This window comes from Aquarana catesbeiana, linkage group LG02 (assembly GCF_042186555.1).
Source record: "Aquarana catesbeiana isolate 2022-GZ linkage group LG02, ASM4218655v1, whole genome shotgun sequence".
Lineage (NCBI taxonomy): Eukaryota > Metazoa > Chordata > Amphibia > Anura > Ranidae > Aquarana > Aquarana catesbeiana.
In genome coordinates this window covers 624,265,580-624,284,036 of record NC_133325.1, presented here as the reverse complement: position 1 = coordinate 624,284,036, position 18,457 = coordinate 624,265,580, and the positions used below count along the sequence as shown (strand labels likewise).

General features: G+C 39.1%; 1 protein-coding gene across 1 annotated transcript in view; it reads right to left on the bottom strand.

Annotated features, from left to right (window-relative positions):
- Positions 1-2,474: 2,474 nt before the first annotated feature.
- The window catches only part of MXRA5 (matrix remodeling associated 5), a 65,689-nt gene continuing 49,706 nt past the window's right edge, over positions 2,475-18,457 (bottom strand). Inside the window, exons 5-7 of the mRNA XM_073616385.1 lie at positions 13,028-17,971; positions 10,584-11,484; positions 2,475-6,178 (exon numbers count right to left, since the gene is read on the bottom strand). Of these exons, the coding sequence (XP_073472486.1) occupies positions 4,273-6,178; positions 10,584-11,484; positions 13,028-17,971 (7,751 nt within the window). The 3' untranslated portion in view covers positions 2,475-4,272. The remainder of the gene's footprint in view (positions 6,179-10,583; positions 11,485-13,027; positions 17,972-18,457) is intronic.

Below are 18,457 nucleotides of genomic sequence, written 5' to 3'. Positions count from 1 at the left end.
CTAAAGTGAATTAAGCCACAAAATAAATAAAGCAAACATATATTGCAACTTACTAACCCTAATGCCGCGTACACACTAGCGGACTTTACGGCAGACTTTGCCCGGCGGACGGGATTCCGTCAGACAATTCGATCGTGTGTGGGCTCCAGCGGACTTTGTTTTCTCAAAAGTTGGACGGACTTAGATTTGAAACATGTTTTGAATCAATCCGTCGAAATCAAGTCCGGTTGAAAAGTCCGCTCGTCTGTATGTTAGTTCGACGGACAAAAAACCACACTAGAGCAGCTATTGGCTACTGGCTATGAACTTCCTTGTTTTAGTCCAGTCGTACGTCATCACGTACGAATTCAACGGACTTTGGTGGATTGTGTGTAGGCAAGTCCGTTCATTCAGAAAGTCTATCGTAAAGTACGTCGAAAAGTCTGCCGGGCAAAGTCTGCCGTAAAGTCCGCTTGTGTGTACACGGCATTAGATGTGGTGTTTGCATTAGTTTTCTTTTTTTAGGCTTTCTTTGCTTTATTTTCATCTGGTGATCCAGCCAGTAAGTCTGTTGTTATTTTCAACAGAACAAGCTATCCTCCAAATGTATCAGTTAAAGGATACGTACAGCTTTGGAACATGTTACATGTTAGACCCTTATTTAGGTTGTTCCAGCTTCTGCCTCCTCTCCTCCCACTCCTACCCCCCTCCCTGTGACAGCAGGCGGGGGGACTTCTCTTTGCACTCGCTGTCAGAATTTAAATCAGCATGGCCATGTGGGAGTTCTGTGAATGAATGAACTACAAGTACTGTCAGCCTTCGCAGCTGGCGGCTTGTAGTTCTCAATGAACGGCACGAGTGCTTGTGAACACTCTCATGGTCCATTGATTCTCCCTGCTATTCAGTAACTGCCTGCCCATATTGGTGGTACAGGCAGACAGTATACTGGGAGTCTGCAGGATCCTGGCACTGTACCCATGATCTACCGATTGTGGGTGCAATCAACACTGCAATACCTTACAGGCTGCAGAGTAAAAAAATAATAAATGCACTTTTTTTTTTTACCTGCAAAAAGATGAGCATTTATTACTTTTTATAAAAGGTGAACTTAGCCTTTAAGAGTGTTGCGCCAAACCATTTAGCACTGCCAGGGGTGCTTACAATGATCAGCTGTTATTTATTTGTGTATTACCTTTATCTAAAAAGAAAAAAAAGTTACTGTAACTGCTTGTGTAACTGCAGTGTTAGCTGGAATTTGAGTTTATTTTTTTTTAGCACATCTAAATCTGCTAGTCCATTTAACACCGCAAAGTTTACAAAAGCTCCAGAAGAAGCCATGTGTCTGGTGAAACATGTAGAGGCAATCACACTTTTGTACCTTGATCATTTGGGTTGATATGGCCTGAATTTTACAAATTGTTTTATTAATATCTATGTATTAAAATTTTCTATATATTTTTGCAAATACTGTTTTTGATTGATTTTTCTGCACCTTAAAACTCCAATTCTGTGCTCTTTGGGTATATACTGTCTCTCCATTTAACACTCATCTGCCCTCAGACTGACAATGCTGTTGTCCAAAGGTGCCTCCTGTGCTCCTTCATCCAGAGTGGGGGGCACTCTAATACAGTTGTGTGTTACTAGCCAGATCACCAGGTGAATGTAGAGATTTTAAAAAGTCTAACAAAAGAAAACAAATGCTGCCACCACATGTATTGATTGGTATTCTCCAATATATTATATTTTTAGTTTGGGGATTATTACAGCTTTATTATCTGTGGAGCTAAACACCTCCAGCTCACCCCCCTCTGGTGTGTGCAAGTTCTCCACTGTGCAAAATGAGATTACAATGCATTTCATCAGTGGGCATTGTCAGGAGCGGTCCACTGATTAAATGCGCTGGACAGGCAATACTTTTGAGTTAAATAGAGGGAAAACCTTCCAATGGTGAATCAAGTTCTAGTGATGGGTATTTAAGAGGGGTTTTTCCATTGCTTTGGAGAGATCTCCTCCTGCTTTGTATCTATGGAACACAAAGGGGATTATTTACGAAAGGCAAATCCACTTTGCACTACAAGTGCACTGCAAGTGCACTTGGAAGTGCAGTTGCTGTAGATCTGAGGGAGACATGCATGGAAAATAAAAAACATAATTTTAGCTTGCACATGACTGGATGATACAATCAGCAGAGCTTCCCCTCATTATAGATCTTCCCCTCAGATCTACAGAGACTGCACTTCCAAATGCACTTTCAGTGCACTTGTAGTACAAAGTGGATTTGTCTTTCGTAAATAACCCCCTAAGTGAAAAGAAATTTTCCCATTGGAACGCAAACAGCAAAAAAAAAAAAAAAAATCCTACAAAAATTTTAACTATTCACTTTTCTAACCTAAACTTAAAAAAAAAAAACTCTTTTGGCTTCACATGCACTATAAAAGTGAGTGCAAAACAAATTCAAATTTCCACAAAATTGTGCAGCATTAACATACATCAAATTGTTTGGAAAAAATATTTATTATAAAATGTACAGTACAAGGATCATAATAATAATATAAACACAGTTCTGCAGCAAAGTCTTTTAAAGACCAATAATTTATAAAAAATGAGACATGTATCGTACTTATTTGTGTCTCATGGTTACATTATTAATAATAGAACGTATGCAAAAGCATGAAAGGTGAACATCGTTTTTTGTTGCCTATTAACAAGTTCATGAAAGCCCACAATTGAACTGTCTGGGCTAGCTTTCTACATTAGTTATCCAGCACACGGATGCACTTATAAGACTCAGTAGAGGAAAAATTATAACAAAAATGCAAACTGCTTCTGTATGAAAACATTGGTTTCACAACCGTAAAGACATTAAATTGTCCATACCATAGTATTCTTCTAGTATAGCATACTATGCTGTTCAGAAGAAGCACCTTGTATTTTGGAGATACTTTTCCTTTCTAGAATAGTGGTATCAGAACAATTTCAAAGAGTAGAGCACATATCGCTGTAACATGTGAATAATATTAATACTTCTTTGGTAGTAAGGTGCAGATTAAGTCAATGTGATACTGTATCATTCCAAAATATTAATGTTAAGACAAACGTCACATTGAGAAATTGTACACAAGGGACATTTTCTTTCCTCTTTGTTGGTGCTAAGTTCTGCTTGTCACTCTGAAGACAGATCTCATTAGGTAGTGTAGATAAGATAGATGTGAACGCCAAGAAAAAAGAAATTATTGCAAAAACCCTTTTGTCTTCATTCAACTTGATCCAGCCTTTCCAATATGCTCTGGCGAATGCAAAAATAACAAAACTCATCTGTTGTATTTCTTTTTGAGAAACATGCTACTACTTTACCAAGTATCTTCTTTTAATCAAAATGGTCCTTAAAAGGCAGCTCTAGTTTAAAATAGAAATAATCAAGAGATTATTTGTGTATGAGGGTTGAGCGCGATATGTAAAATACACCCACCCCTTTGCTTCTGATCCCAAATCTGCTGTTTGCGTGTCATAAAAACAATTTGAATCTACATCTTTCAATAGGACATCCCCACAACCTTTCCAACACCTTGGTAGAGAGAGGGTCCAGTCAAAAGTCCCAGAAGTAGATGGCATTTTAAGTTAGAGGCAGAAAATTGGGTATTCACAAATTAGGGGTTAAGTGCTTCAACACTACAATACTCCTCCACAAATCCTCTTTTCGTCTTTTAAAGTGGAGGTAATCTTTAAAAGTAGAAAAATATTTGGTAAAGAAATGCTTTATAAAGGAGCGATTTCATCCCCTATACAGTATATACAATGCAAGAAAATGATGGTAGCTAGCAACTATTTTCAATTAATTTCTGTTAATGAATGCTGTTTGAACCAAGGATTGTGCACCCACTTTTCAGCTTGTTTTATGTTGGGATAAAGCCCCAAAGTAGAATACATATTTATTCAAATGCTATTACAATGGTATATAGGTTTGAAATTGAATTTGATGAAGACCAATCCACGCACATCAACAAGATCTGATCTCAGAGCTATGAACAGAAAATCAGCACACATGAAATGTTAAAGAGCTAAAAAAATGTTGTATTAAAACTATAACCATTAATTCTATCATACATTTACATCTTTGCTTTGGTTAGTTTATATGTCTTGTTTCAAAAGATAGTATGATTTATTGATTGTAGAGTATACTATGACATCAGATATGATTAATTAGAAGTTGTCCATTGCAAACAATGATACAGTATACTTTGCACTTGCATGGCAGTCACGGGCATTTTACCTGTACAGTTGATTTTATGTATTTTAATATACATGTATGTAGGTAGATTTTGTGTCACTGCCTAGTATATTTTTTGCAGTGCATTTATAATAACCTGCATCTCTCTTTGAAGAATGTTGAATAACTAAAGTCCCCTGAGGATGAAGAAATTTGTTTCCATAAAGACGAGACTGTGCTCCCGCAGTTAGCTGAGATTTATCCGGAAGCTCCCACGTTATCTCAGCTTTTGGTATGCCAATTGACATGCAGTTTAGCTGAATGGAGCTTCCTGGTCTTGCATAGATCACCGGTGCAGGACTGGTCGTTATACGAGGAGGATATGCTATAACAATGACAGGAACATTCATTGTGGATGAACCATACTGTGTAGTTGCTTTACACTGGTAACTTCCCCTGTCATAGACGGAAGTGTCCTTTATTATAAGGGTTCCATTTTGCAAAAGAGATATGCGGCCTTTAACCTGTGGCCTATCAATAACAATTCCATTTGGAAGTGTCCAAGAAATATGAGGTCTTGGTTCTCCCTGTGTAGTGCAGTGAAGTTGTAAAGTCTCTCCATTGATTATGCTTACTAGGTTATTATAGTTGCTACTCATTTGTGGCTTTTGTCCAATCTGCAAAATGACCAGTCTGTCTGCAGATCCAGCTATGTTAAGAGCTCTGCAGCGGTAGGTCCCTCCATCAGCCATTGCTACAGAGCCAATGTGCAATGTACCATCTTGCTTGTGAAACAGTCTGTGGAGGTGACTGCCACTGTTGATCTCAGTACCATTAGGCAGAATCCATATAAGATGAGGCTCTGGTATCCCGACAGCTGAGCAATTAAGCTTAGCAACATGACCCTCAGACACAACAACAATTTCATTTTCGCTGGTAAATTGAGGTTTTACCGCTGGTTCATTGACTGTTAACTGAGCAACTAATTTTGCCTCCCCTCCTTCATTCCTTGCAATACACACCAACTGTACTGAATCTGTTTTCCTAAGAACTTTAATGTCAAGGGTTCCATTTCGATGGACTGTAATTCTATTTCCATAGTAAGGAGCAGGAAGGATTACTCCTTCCGGAAAAGCCCACATGACACGGGGTGTCGGAATTCCTTCAGCTTTGCAGTCAATCAACAAGCGTGTATCTTTCATTGCAGATTGTTTAACTGTCAATATTTTGTCAGAATAGCCATTAATTTTGGGAGGGAGGACATTTACCTGAATTTGAACCACTTTCTTGTCCTCTCCACCATTATTTTGTGCTAGACATGTATAGTTTCCACTATCAGATCGTTGAGCTTTTTGGATTAAAAGAGTACCATCTTGGTAAATAAGATACTTGTCTGATGATGCAGGTATAGGCTTACTGGATGGGGAGAGCCATGTTATTTTTGGGACAGGCTCTCCTTTGGCTTCACATGAAACCGTGATAACATCACCATAAGGCACGTTAATAATAGAATAAGTCTTGTTCTTAATGGCTGGTTTCTCAGGCAGTATTTTGACGCTTACCCTCATCTCATCTTGACCAACTTGGTTCACAGCATAACATGTATAGTCACCTTGCTCTTTCATTCCAACTTCATTGAAGTACAAGGTTCCATTATTAAATACAACGTATCTTCTTGTTCTTGTCCCACTGTCATCGGATTGCATAACATTATTAATCATACTTCCATCTGGGAGACTCCATGAAATTTCAGGATTTGGAACTCCTGTAGCCACACAGTCAACCTTTAGATCACCTCCATATGTGACTTTGTGGTCAATGTCATTTTTAAACTGAATCTTGGCAGCCTTCATCATGACATTTACTTTAAGCACCATATAGTCATCTCCAAGCTTGTTCCTTGCCATGCACAAATAATCTCCAGCATCTTTTTCAGTAACAGAGTAGATGATGAGAGTTCCATTTGCAAAGGTTTTGATTCTGGAGTCAAAACTACAAAAAAAATAACAACAAACAAAATGAATACGCTGATCCATGAAAAGGTGGCAAGCAATAAAAAGCAGAGTTACAGCAGTAATGCTGAAATATTCCGTTAGGAAAATGTGGCCAACATAAATTAGAGAATAACGGGACTTGGCCTACCTACCCATGTATGAGCCCTTCTGCATTTAATTTGTCTATCTATACTGTATATGTTATATGTATATTTCTAACTGATTCTTATTTCTCTTATTTCTTTATTAAGCCAATTTTTTTATAAACCTAATGCCACGTACACACGAGCGGACTTTTCGACCGGACTGGTCCGACGGACCAAGTCCGGCGGACAATTCGATCGTGTGGGCTTCATCGGACCTGCAGCGGACTTTTTCGGTCGAAAATCTGACGGACTTTAGATTTGGAACATGTTTCAAATCTTTACGTCAGAACTCCGCCAGACCCAGTTCCTATTGAAAAGTCCGCTCGTCTGTATGCTAGTCCGATGGACGAAAACCGACACTAGGGCAGCTATTGGCTATCAAATTCCTTATTTTAGTCTGGTCGTACGTCATCACGTACAAATCCATCAGACTTTGGTGTGATCGTGTGTAGGCAAGTCCGTTTGTTCGGAAAGTCCGTCGGAAGTCTGCCGAAAGTCCGTCGGATAGACCGTCGGACCAGTCTGGTCGAAAAGTCCGCTCGTGTGTATGCGGCATAAGAGATTTAATCTGTATAATCATTTTTGTTAGTACAGCCATGGCCAAAATGTTGAGAATGACACAAATATAAATTTTCACAAAGTCTGCTGCTTCAGTGTTTTCAGATCTTTTTGTCAGATGTTACTATGGTATACTGAAGTATAATTACAAGCATTTCATTAGTGTCAAAGACTTTTAAAGACAATTACATTAAGTTGATGCAAAGAGTCAATATTTGAAGTGTTGACCCTTCTTTTTCAAGACCTCTGCAATTCACCCTGGCATTCTGTCAATCAAATTCTGGGCCACATCTGACTGATGGCAGCCCATTCTTGCATAATTAATGCTTGGAATTTGTCAGAATTTGTGGGGGTTTTTTGTTCACCCACCTCTTGAGGATTGACCAATGGGACTAAGGTCTGGGGAGTTTCCTTGCCATGGACCCAAAATTTTTATGTTTTGTTCCCCAAGTAACTTAGTTATCACTAAGTTACTAAGTTATAGGTAGCCTTATGACAACTTGACAAGGTGCTCCATCATGCTGGAAAAGGCATTGTTCCTCACCAAACTGTTCTTGGATGGTTGGGAGAAGTTGCTCCCGGAGGATGTATTTGTACCATTCTTTACTCATGTTCTTAGGTAAAATTGTGAGTGAGCCCACTCCCTTGACTGAGAAGTCTTCAGCTCACTGTCCATGCAGATGCACTCACACATGCCTGCTGCCATTCTTGAGCAAGCTCTGCACTGGTGGTGCCCCGATCCCGCAGCTGAATCAAATGTAGGAGACGGTCCTGGCACTTGCTGGACTTTCTTGGGTGCCCTAAAGTCTTCTTCACAAATGCAGTGGAAATTTTTTTGGGGGGATTAAGTTGATTATAATGGCAAAGAGGGACTTTGCAATTAATTGCAATTCATATGATCAGTCTTCATAATATTCTGAAGTATATGCAAATTACCATCATAAAAACTGAGATAGCAGACTTTGTGAAAATTTTTATTTGTGTCATTCTCAAAACTTTTGGCCATGGCTGTACTATCTATATATGAAAAGCGTTAGGCCCTCTGTCTAGTTTATATTTCTGTCTATGTCCTTGCTAGGGGGATTCACCTTTTCTATTTGTCCTGTAGAGCATTTTTACAGAGGCAGAATGTGCAGGGAAATCCGAAACTTTTGAATTTTTTTTTACTAGAGCAAGTGGTGAGGGAGACACATTTTCCATTGACAGCTATCAAAGACAGGAAGACACACAGGGCGGCACAGTGGTTTAGTGGGTAGCACTCTCACCTAGCAGTAAAAAGGGTCACTGGTTCGTATTCCAACCATGACACTACCTGCCTGGAGTTTGCATGTTCTCGCTGTGCCTGTGTGGGTTTCCTCCTGGTACTCCAGTTTCCTCCCACACTCCAAAGACATGCTGGTAGGTTAATTGGCTTCTGTCCAAAATTGGCCCTAGTATATGAATGTTAGTTAGGGACCTTGGATTGTGGGCTCCTTGAGGGTAGGGACTGATGTGAGTGTATGATGTATGTGTGGAGCGCTGTGTAAATTGACTTCGCTATATGGGTACCTTAAATAAATAATAATATAATAGATGAGCATCTTAATTAAACGCAATGTACAGGGATAGGGGCAATTGTAGACACGCACCCGCACTCACTCAGGTTGAACTGGATAGACTGGTGTCTTTATTCAACCTTGCTAACTATGAATTCCTCTTACTTTGGGAAAATTTGGTCAGGAAAAAAAGGGAAATCTTCCTAGCAGGACATCGACATAGATAAACTATTGTAGAGATTTACCCTTTCCTACTCATTCCAAAACTATATAAAAATAACTTTTCATACACTTTTCATATTTTATGGCCCATCCACACTTAAGTGCTAGAACTTAAAGCCCAACTGGGGGCAAAAAAAGTTTTCCCAAAGTTTTGCATGCAGTGTGCACACTGCATGCATTAACTGCTCGTTTTGTCCAGAGGTGATCAGAAAGCGACTCATGCGATTCTCCACTCCAGTGACAAACGGTGCACCCCCACAATCCAGCGGTGGACTGTCCCTGATTTCCTCATGTTCAAAGCAGGTTTATGGGTGTGGTGATGTCAGGAGCAGTCCACCGCACAAGGCCGCAAGACCGCAGGGACTGTTCTTGTGCTGGGAGGATAGGAGGATTAGGTAAGTATATCACCACTCTCCTCTCCTCTAGAAAAAAACTAGCAGTTAACCTTTGCAGTGTGGGCACAGACCCAAAGCAAGGTGAAAAAAATGTGCCCGGGGTTCAGTGCTAAGTGTGTTATCACACGTGTTATTGCACACATTAACAGGTGTTACATTAAAGTAGCCCATTTAATTTAAAAGGCTTGCCAGCAACCCAAAACATGTATTAATCTTTTTTACCAACACTGCACATCATAATGCACGGTATATGCATTGTAGTCCACTGCTGTGCCTTGTGTTGGATTCTACTACAATGAAAGACTGATACTGTATGTGTGGTAGCATTGGCCAAAAATAAGTGAAATTGGTTCCAATGGATCTACCGTAAAGTGATTTTTCCTTCAAAACTCTCTTTTGGTCCTAGGCTCCTCCCTTTCTGATAGCAACAAATGAGGGGCTCGTCAGACAGAAAATCCTTGGATGTGTATGTGGGAGCACCTAGTACAATAGTTCTCACTTGAGGGACTTTTTGAATCAGTTAAAAGCATCAAATACAGCCAATGTGTTTTGAGGGGAAAAAAGCCTTTCCCTTCTTCAGGGCTTGAGCAGCTGAGGTTATTAAATTCATAACAGAATGCACTAGGGGACCTGTGTCAAAGCTTGAAGAAGATTAACATCTCTTGAGGGCTCTAAAGGCAGAGCTGAGCCAAGGAAAATAGCATAGAGGCACCCACCTCAGGTACACTGCTGGCATGGAGGGAGCATCTCCTGCCTGTATATCACCTGGCAATGCGCCAATGTAATCAACAGAGCTCTGCTGTCAACATGCCAGCTGTTGCTCTGTATCATCTATCCTGATACATAGAAAAAAATGCACATCTGTTAAAGTAACAGCAGAGCTTAAATGTTTTACATGAGAGAGTGCTTATTTTTTAACTCCTTTATCACCTTCCTACTTTTTAATTTTTTTTTTAATCATCCACAGACATGATGAGTTTTAAATTCAGTTCCCAGAACAAATACTGGTTATGATAAGAATCTAACATACTGATTATGGTTTAATCACACTGGTTTTACCATGTTAAAACATCTTTCTCATCTTGTTCGGCGACCCTTGGAGCAAAATTCTGTATCCTTATGGCTATTATACAGCAGCAGTCGTTTATGTACCTTGCTAAAGTGCCCAACCCCTGTACATACAGATGTGCAAACTCTTAGTTTCAGTTTCACACTCTATATTAAACCCCTTTGCTCGACCCCACCAACTTTAAAAAAAAAAAAGATTAGGTAGAGATTGTAAGGGGAGGGGTGCAGGAGTTGGAGGATGAGAAGGTTATGACATGGCAAGAAACTTTGGGCTGTATTAGGGAATCTGCTCTTTCTGAAGAAGTCAAATTTGGCAGCAAGCTCAAAGGCACATTGCATGGGAATATAATATTGTTCATAGACAGAAAAAAATGCTTCAAATAAGCAATGAAAGTCGAGACACTTAGTGTTATTTTGTCACTGATATATACTAGGGTTTTGGACTAACATAGAATATACTGTATTGATTATCAACCCACCTGAAAAAAGAATCAACCAGACGTTTAGATGGAAGTCTCCACATTATTCTTGGCCAAGGATCTCCTGCTGCACTGCACTCTAAGCGTAGGGTTCCACCATAAGACACATCCGTTTTCTGGGGAGAGCTTGCAGTAATTTTAGCATTTAATGGATATTTCTTTACATCTAAATGTACTATTCTCCTGGCTGCACCCACAACATTTGCAGCTATGCACTCATATTTCCCAATGTCTCTTGGTGAGCTGTTTCTTATGTAGAGTGTTCCATTGGGAAAAACAAATATGTTTCCATTTGCAAACTGGGATGGTCTAACCTGGGTTCCATCTGAAAGCACCCATCGAATAGTGGGTGGAGGAGCACCTTTCGCTGAGCAATGGATAAATATGCTGTGACTCTGAGGCAGAGAAATATTTTCCACCTTTTCCTGTTGAATTATTGGGGGCAAAGGTGATACTTGAAGCTTAACAGTCAAACTGTCGGCTCCAGCCACATTGCTTGCAACACATTTGTAGCTTCCTCGGTCTGGGAAAGTAACCTCTTTAATAGACAAACTTCCATTAGGTAAAAGCATAATATGAGACTCTGCTGTAGAAACTGTCCGTACTATTCTACGATCAGGCAATATCCAAGAAATGTGAGGGGTTGGTATTCCAGTGGCATTACAGTCCAATGTGATCGTATCTCCAAGATAAATTAAAATATCCCTGTATCGAGAGGATAACATTTTGGGTTGATTGGCAATGACCGCTAAAGTAACAGTCATCTTGTCAATGCCATGCTTGTTCTGTGCAGTACACATATACTGTCCACGGTCCTGCAGCTGAAGGTTCTGGATATGCAAAGTTCCATTATCCAAGACTTCAAATCGCTGTATTCTGGTGCTTGAAGTCATGACTGCACCTATTTCAATCAAAAGCAGAAAAAAATAAATGTACAAGACTAAAATAGTAAATAGTAACAGTTTTTAATATGAGCTTGAAGCAGTATAATTTATGAATGCAAGACATTTTATATTTTATCAAGTTCCTCACACACAGAGCGCAGAATGCTCCTGGAAAAGATAGCATTCATATGGAACTTAAAGCGGGGTTCCACCCAAATTTTGAACATTATCTCTATGCATTCTCTTCCTTGCCTAGATGCTGACATGCTGTGTAAAAAAATTTAAATCGCCGTAATTACCCTTTTTTTTCTAATCTTCTTAGCACTTCCTGGTTTTCCTCCCATGGGAGTAGGCGTGTTTCTAGCCTCTCCCAGACCTCCCACAGTCCCCTGGGAGCTAGTCTCAGGCTTCCCAGCATGCATTGTGCAACAGCGTCATCACAACATCTGTGCTCCCAGCATTCACCGCATCCAGGAAATACATGCTTGTGGGCTTCAAATGCCCACAATGAAGATGGAAACCGCCTTCAGTGAATTTTATAAGTTATTCTTTACAACGAAATCGGACACAGGCGGACTTATTACACAGAACATGTGAGTAGATAATCATGAGAAGAAAAGTTTGTGAATGAACTCCAAAAAAAAAAACGATAGATAGGTGGACCCCCGCTTTAAAGCATAACTTCTGGCAAATAGTTAAATACATGGTTTAAATACATACTGTATATCTTTATGGTTTTACCTGTTCAATGGATAAATAACTGTGTGCAGCCAGTTTTTTGTTATAGACAATTCTTTCACACTGCACAATCAGGTCGTTTTTTTCTTGGTACAGGAATTCAGAATCCTATGTCACCCTCTCTGTCTCTAACTTGCTTACTAGACAATGAATGCGGTAGGTGAACCTAAAGGAAAACTGAACCTTTGTTGCAAGTTTTCCTTTAAGGTATGGCCCCCATCCCACTTGGTAAACAATAGAGGTGGTTAGGGCAGCTGCAGGATGTATATTTGTTCTCAGCACTAAATAGCATCATTGCAGCTGCTGGACATATACTTATTCTTAGCACTAAATAGTACCAGTGCTGAGCTGTTGACCTGCAGCCCTAATGAAAATCTTTTTCTAAACTAAAAAAAAAACGCCAATAAAGTCCATTGGCTTAGAGGTGTCCGCATATACCTGCAACAGCCTTTACAACCAGAACACCAGGTTGTCCTGAATCGGAATGCTTTAACATTTCCTGGTAGTGTTGAAGCTTGTCTATTCCCTTACTTTTTGGCCCATCATTATGACTGGCTGTCTAACTGGCCAAAAAGAATGCGTAGGAGGCAGGATGAGGTGGAAAAGTTTTGACACTACAAGTGTTAGAACTTTATCTGTCAAAAGAGTTCAGCATTCCGGTAAGATGTCAGGAATTTGGAGACTGTAACAGGTGCCTGCAAATTGTTAGTTTCATTCCTTAGTGACATAGTTGTTTTAATATAGCATCTAAACTGCACATTAATTTTTGATAAAATATTTAATTTTGTACGAAGTAAAGGTAAATTTATATTGACAAGTTACCTGTGGCAAGTTTTGTCCAAGTAGTGGTGGGCTTTGGCTCACCAGTTGTTTCACATGGGAAAATTGCATCCATTTCATATGGCAGTGATACAAACTGGAAGCCAGTGGTTATAATCCTTGGTTTGCTTTCTTGGACTCTGGCAATTATAGGAGGTTGTGGTGTTGGTTCTGCTTTGCTTGATGTAAGTCGAGGTCTTTGATTGACATTAAAATAATACCAGTATGGATGTAGTGTCTGTGACATTCGGGTTTGTGCAATATAAGGGGAAGTTGTCACAGCCAAGGTTGTTGAGATTGTTGAAACTTTGGTCATAGCTGGAACAGGGGGTGTAGTAGTTCTTGTTGTTGTTGGAATCAATGTTGTAGTCCAGGTTCTAGGTGTTGCATTGTCTGGGACTACAATAGATGGCAGATTTGGTTTGGGAGTTGCAGCAAACTGAAAATGCCTTGTTCTATTTAAACGATAAGGGTTTCTTGGGTTTATATAGTATGGATTTACGTGATAAGGGAATCTCATCGCAGTGCCTTTTCCATCAGTAATAACGTTATTTCCAAATGGTCTGTAATAAGGTGTTATTCGTTGTCCTTGGTTATATTTATTTGGTGTCGCTGGCCTTGGCCTGAATAATGGTATTACTGTTGTGGTTGTTGTAGTTGGTGGGGTTGTTGATATATATGGTGTATACGTTTTTCTTTCTTGAGCCGTGTAAGCTGTTATTTCTGGTTTATTTGTTACTGAAAGGGGCTGATTAGTAATAAAGTAGCGAAGAGGTCCCTGGGTACCAATTAAAGGTGGTCTTATAGTAGCTCTTGAAGGATTGTAATAGGGTGGAACTACTGCATGATGATGGTTATTCACTACTCTGGGTTTATGGTAATATTTGGTGTTATAAAGAAGGCTGTTATTTAATCTTGTGGTATAGACATCTTTAACGTTTTCTTGCTTTGACTGAACAAATATTTTGTTTTTGATAGAAGTATTAGGGTCTAGTTCATTTACAGCTTCCTGATCAGTGGTTCTTGTGGGAACTGGAGGTTGAGTAGGCACAAACGGCATACTTGGCAAGCTTAAGTGATAATGTGTAGTGGGAACAAAAACTTTTTTTGTTACTGGAAATACAGTGGCATATTTTCCAGAACTAGATGTTGTAGTTTGATGAACTGGCCTGCCAGGACTTTCCTTGCTTCCTGAATGTATATGCACTGTTGTGTGATCATTTTCTTCCCTATTAGCAGTGGTTGTCATTTTTTGTATTGTTTGTACTGTTGTTGTAGTAGGGAACAGCTTAGGTACGTTTTGGGCTTTGTTAAAATATTTTATGAAGTGGTCAGTTTTCTGTGTAACTTGTACTGGCAATGTTATGGCCCTTTCAGGAACCTTGTTTTGTCTATTATTTAATTCTTTTAGAAAGTTTTCAATGTGAGCAGCTTCAGTAGTCGCAGATGGTGGTTCCTCTACAAGTACTGGTGATGGCTCTGTTATGACTGATTGATCTACAGCTGTATAAACTTCTTCATCAGGATCTTTTGAAGTATCTAAATTTGTTGCAGGCCTTGATGGAGGTGAATATGTAATGAAATACCTTGGAGTGGTACTATGAGAAAAAGGCTTGTCAGCTTTACTCAGTATTATATATTGATTTGATCTTGTTACATAATCCTCTGCATGTCTTGTGCTATGTATGCCATCAGATTTCTGTTCTGTTTGAGCTGTTGTAACAGGTGCAACAATTGGCAATTCCAAAATTTTGGATGTTTGTGTTTCAGCCGCAGGAGTAGTAAATGGAATGTGTACTAATACACCCTTTTCTGAAATTTGGGGCACTGCAGGACTAGATGTTGCTAATTTAATTGCTGGCTGTGTTATTTCAACATGCTGATAAATTATGTTATCAAGAGGGTAACTGACTATGTTAGTGGACTTGTCTTCAGATTCTATCACAAAAGGTTTTTGAGTGATAACATTTGCATCCCTATAAGAAGGCACTGTAGGGACAATCTGATTCTGTCTAAAACGATTTGGCCTGAATTTTCGTCTTCCATAGTTTCTTCTTCGAGGATACTGGACATTACCATGTGTTATGGGCTGTGAGGTTGTGGTGGCTAATTGCCTTTGTTCAGGTGTTGTTCTGATGGTTGTTGTTTCTGGAACAGCAAATGTTACCACTTCTTTTCTGTCACTGGAAATAATCAGAGTATGGGGACTAAGGGTGGTGGTCACTAATTGCTGCCCTGTTTCCACAGAAAATGCTTGTGATTCATGTGAATTGTATGTATCCACAATGTTTTCTGTTGGCCTAATAGAATCCTCTCTGAAGAATTCAGTGACTGGAGCAGATGATATAGGCACAAAATAATTTTTGCTGGTGGTTGCAGGTGACTGTGTAGGAAAAGAACCAGTAGACTTCGGTATTATACTGTCTATGGCTTTAAAAACAATTTGTTCATTCTCTGGAATACTAGTTCTGGTTGGAGATGGAGAAGAGATATCATTATCCACATCCCAAAAATTTATGTTATCATTATTAGATATTTCTCCTGAAAGGTTAGGTGCGGTTGTAAATGAAATCTCATTTTCTGTAGTTACCAGTTCATCAAGGGCAAAGGGTGTAGATTGTATTGCTGTGGACTTCACAAATGTGCTAAATTCTGTTGTAGCATAGGAAGGTGTTGTAATGTCAATGAAGTGATTTTCCGTATCATGAATTCGGACATTTTGCTCTATAGTAAAGGTTTCAGTTCCCATGGTAGAAAAATCATCTATAAGGCTTTCTTGTTCAGTGCTGACAGTTCCAGCTAGGTCATCTGTATCATATAACTGTATGTTTGTATCTTCTTCTTCTTCTGTAAAAGGTCTTAAGTCCTCCTCACCCGTTGAATAGATGGAGTCCTCAATATCAGTGTTGTCAAGTGTTGTGGTATCAACACTTGATGTAGCAAGTGTAGTCACTGTATCAGGTGGTTCTGCTGTCAAAGTCTTTTCAACCTCTGTTTCAAAGGAAATTTCATTATAATCATCTGACTCTTCTGTAGTCCCTACTGTAGTTATATCAGCTGGCGATGTTGTCAAATCATCATATTGCCTTATGGTTACTTGTGGTGAAGATGTTATATATAATAATTCATCTTCATCAGCTGATGCTTCTTCAACAATTGCTGATTCTGTAATGAATGATGGCTTAGAAAGAGAAGACGGAGGTGTAAGGTCGTGAGTGGTTGCTGGTGCAGTAGTTGCTCTTGGGCTGGTCAGAAGAGGGAATTCTGTGGTTTTTAGAATATTTCTCCCTCTGACTTTGGCTAAAATGCTGGCCCATTGCTTAGGATCAATTTGCTTATTGCCTCCAATTAATCTTTTCCTAGATTCAAACTTCCTTCTCCCTTCTGCCACATTACTCTCTTTATATTTTTCTGTATTCTTCCATGTATTCATTTTTTTACGGTCTTTTCTGTTGTTTTTGCCTTCACCCCGTCCTACAGAAGAACTTTTATCTTTGCCATATTTGACCTTGTCCTGTACATTGTAATACTTATCTTTCTCCTCTTCAACTCTCTCTCCTGAACCCCTATCATCATCTATTAGATCATACTTTGCTTTTGTTGATACTTTTACAATAGGCCGCTTTTTAATTATTGTCACCTTATTTAGTTGCTCAGAGAGCTTTTTCAGTATTGCCACTTGCACACTGTAATGGTCTTCTCCATATTGATTTATAGCAATACATCTATACAGACCGTTATCAGTAAGCTTTGTATTTGAAATGAATAAGGAACCATTATTTAAAAAATATGCACCAGTTTTATTTGTCCCTGAATTAATAATATTATTGCTTGGTAAAATCCAGTTAACATCAGCATCTGGATTGGCGAGTGCATTGCAAGTTAAAGTTATAGGTTCACCAATGGTTTTGGTGACTACCTTGACATTGTTCTCAGAGATCTCATTTGATGGAGGCTGCACAACCACTCTGATAGGTAAGGTGACTACCTCATGTTTTACCCGGGCAATACAATGGTACATGCCAGAATCAGAAAAATCTGCTGATTTGATTACCAACTGGCCACCAGTTGCTACTGAATATTTACTATTAGGGTCATTATGTGGAGCTTTTACTGTTGTCCCATCTGGTAGAGTCCATTCAAATGTAGGGGCTTCTGAAGACTTTACATTGCAGTTCAACTGGCAAACTTGTCCTTTGATAACACTGTAAGACGTTTTGGTCCGATCATTCCTGTTTATCATAACCCAACTGTTTTTTGGATATTGAATATCTTTTGTGTGAAGTGATTGTGAAAGTTGTGTAGAAAAAGAGAGAGTAACTTTCTTGGAGGTGCTCAATCTTCTATTCAGCTGAAGTTTGACAACAGACTGCATCACCCACTCTGGCTCAGCAGAAATTACAGCCTTTACTCCTGTATAATAATATGAATCATGATCTAAATTTTGTTTATATCTATAAGTCACTTTGGAGCTATCTGTAAACAACAACTCCCTTTCCAGCTTAACAGGAACTTCGCTATAATAAGCTATTAGTTTCCATAATTTTTCATAGTTATCCCGAGTCATGGGGCATTCAAAATCCACCGCAAAGGTTGCATTGATGTCAATCTCTTCTGGATGAAGTTGGTTCCATTGTATTTTGCTGAAGTCTTCTGTTTCTTTCATCTGACATTCCAAGTTGACTGTATTCCCATGTTCATCTGTCATATTTAAAATTATATGTCCAATAAAACCCTTATTTAGCTCTAATGGTGGCAAATCATTATCATCATCTTCAGAGGAGGTGTCACTGCTATTTATCCTGAATGGGGAGGAGATAAAAGGACGCGAACAGGACATATCCTTCAAACCCTGAATTTCTTGATTTTGGAGATGTCTTGGAGTAGAACACATTGGGCACAGCTGTCCGTTTTCATATGCTCTATCCTTCTTACATTTTAAAACACCTATAGAGATATGAAACAACAAATGTAATATCCCACATCTGGATAAGTAAAAACAATACATCAATACAAAGACATAGAGACTTCAAAGCAGGAACAGCATACAAGCTACATGTAGACATAATTATCTGGTTAACTACATCCTTTGAACTTAAAAGCACCTGCTCTACATCATGTTATATATATAGTACAGTATTTCTCAACAAAGAATTACAGCTCTTAAATGAAAACAAGTACATCATTATCTTTTTCATATTGGAATATGTAGTCACAGTCTTCACAGGGATTGGTTTGCCTACTGTAAATAGACTGTTTACTTTGCAAGTGAATTGTCCCCAGTGTTTGGGGAAAGAGGTAAAGCTCCGTTGACTTCTATCATCCAATCATGAGCAAGCAAAATGCTGTATTTTTTTACCCATAGCTGGGTATTCTTTGTTAAGCAAAATTTTACCACATTCACTAGCTCTGATGGAAATTCTCCTCAAAATA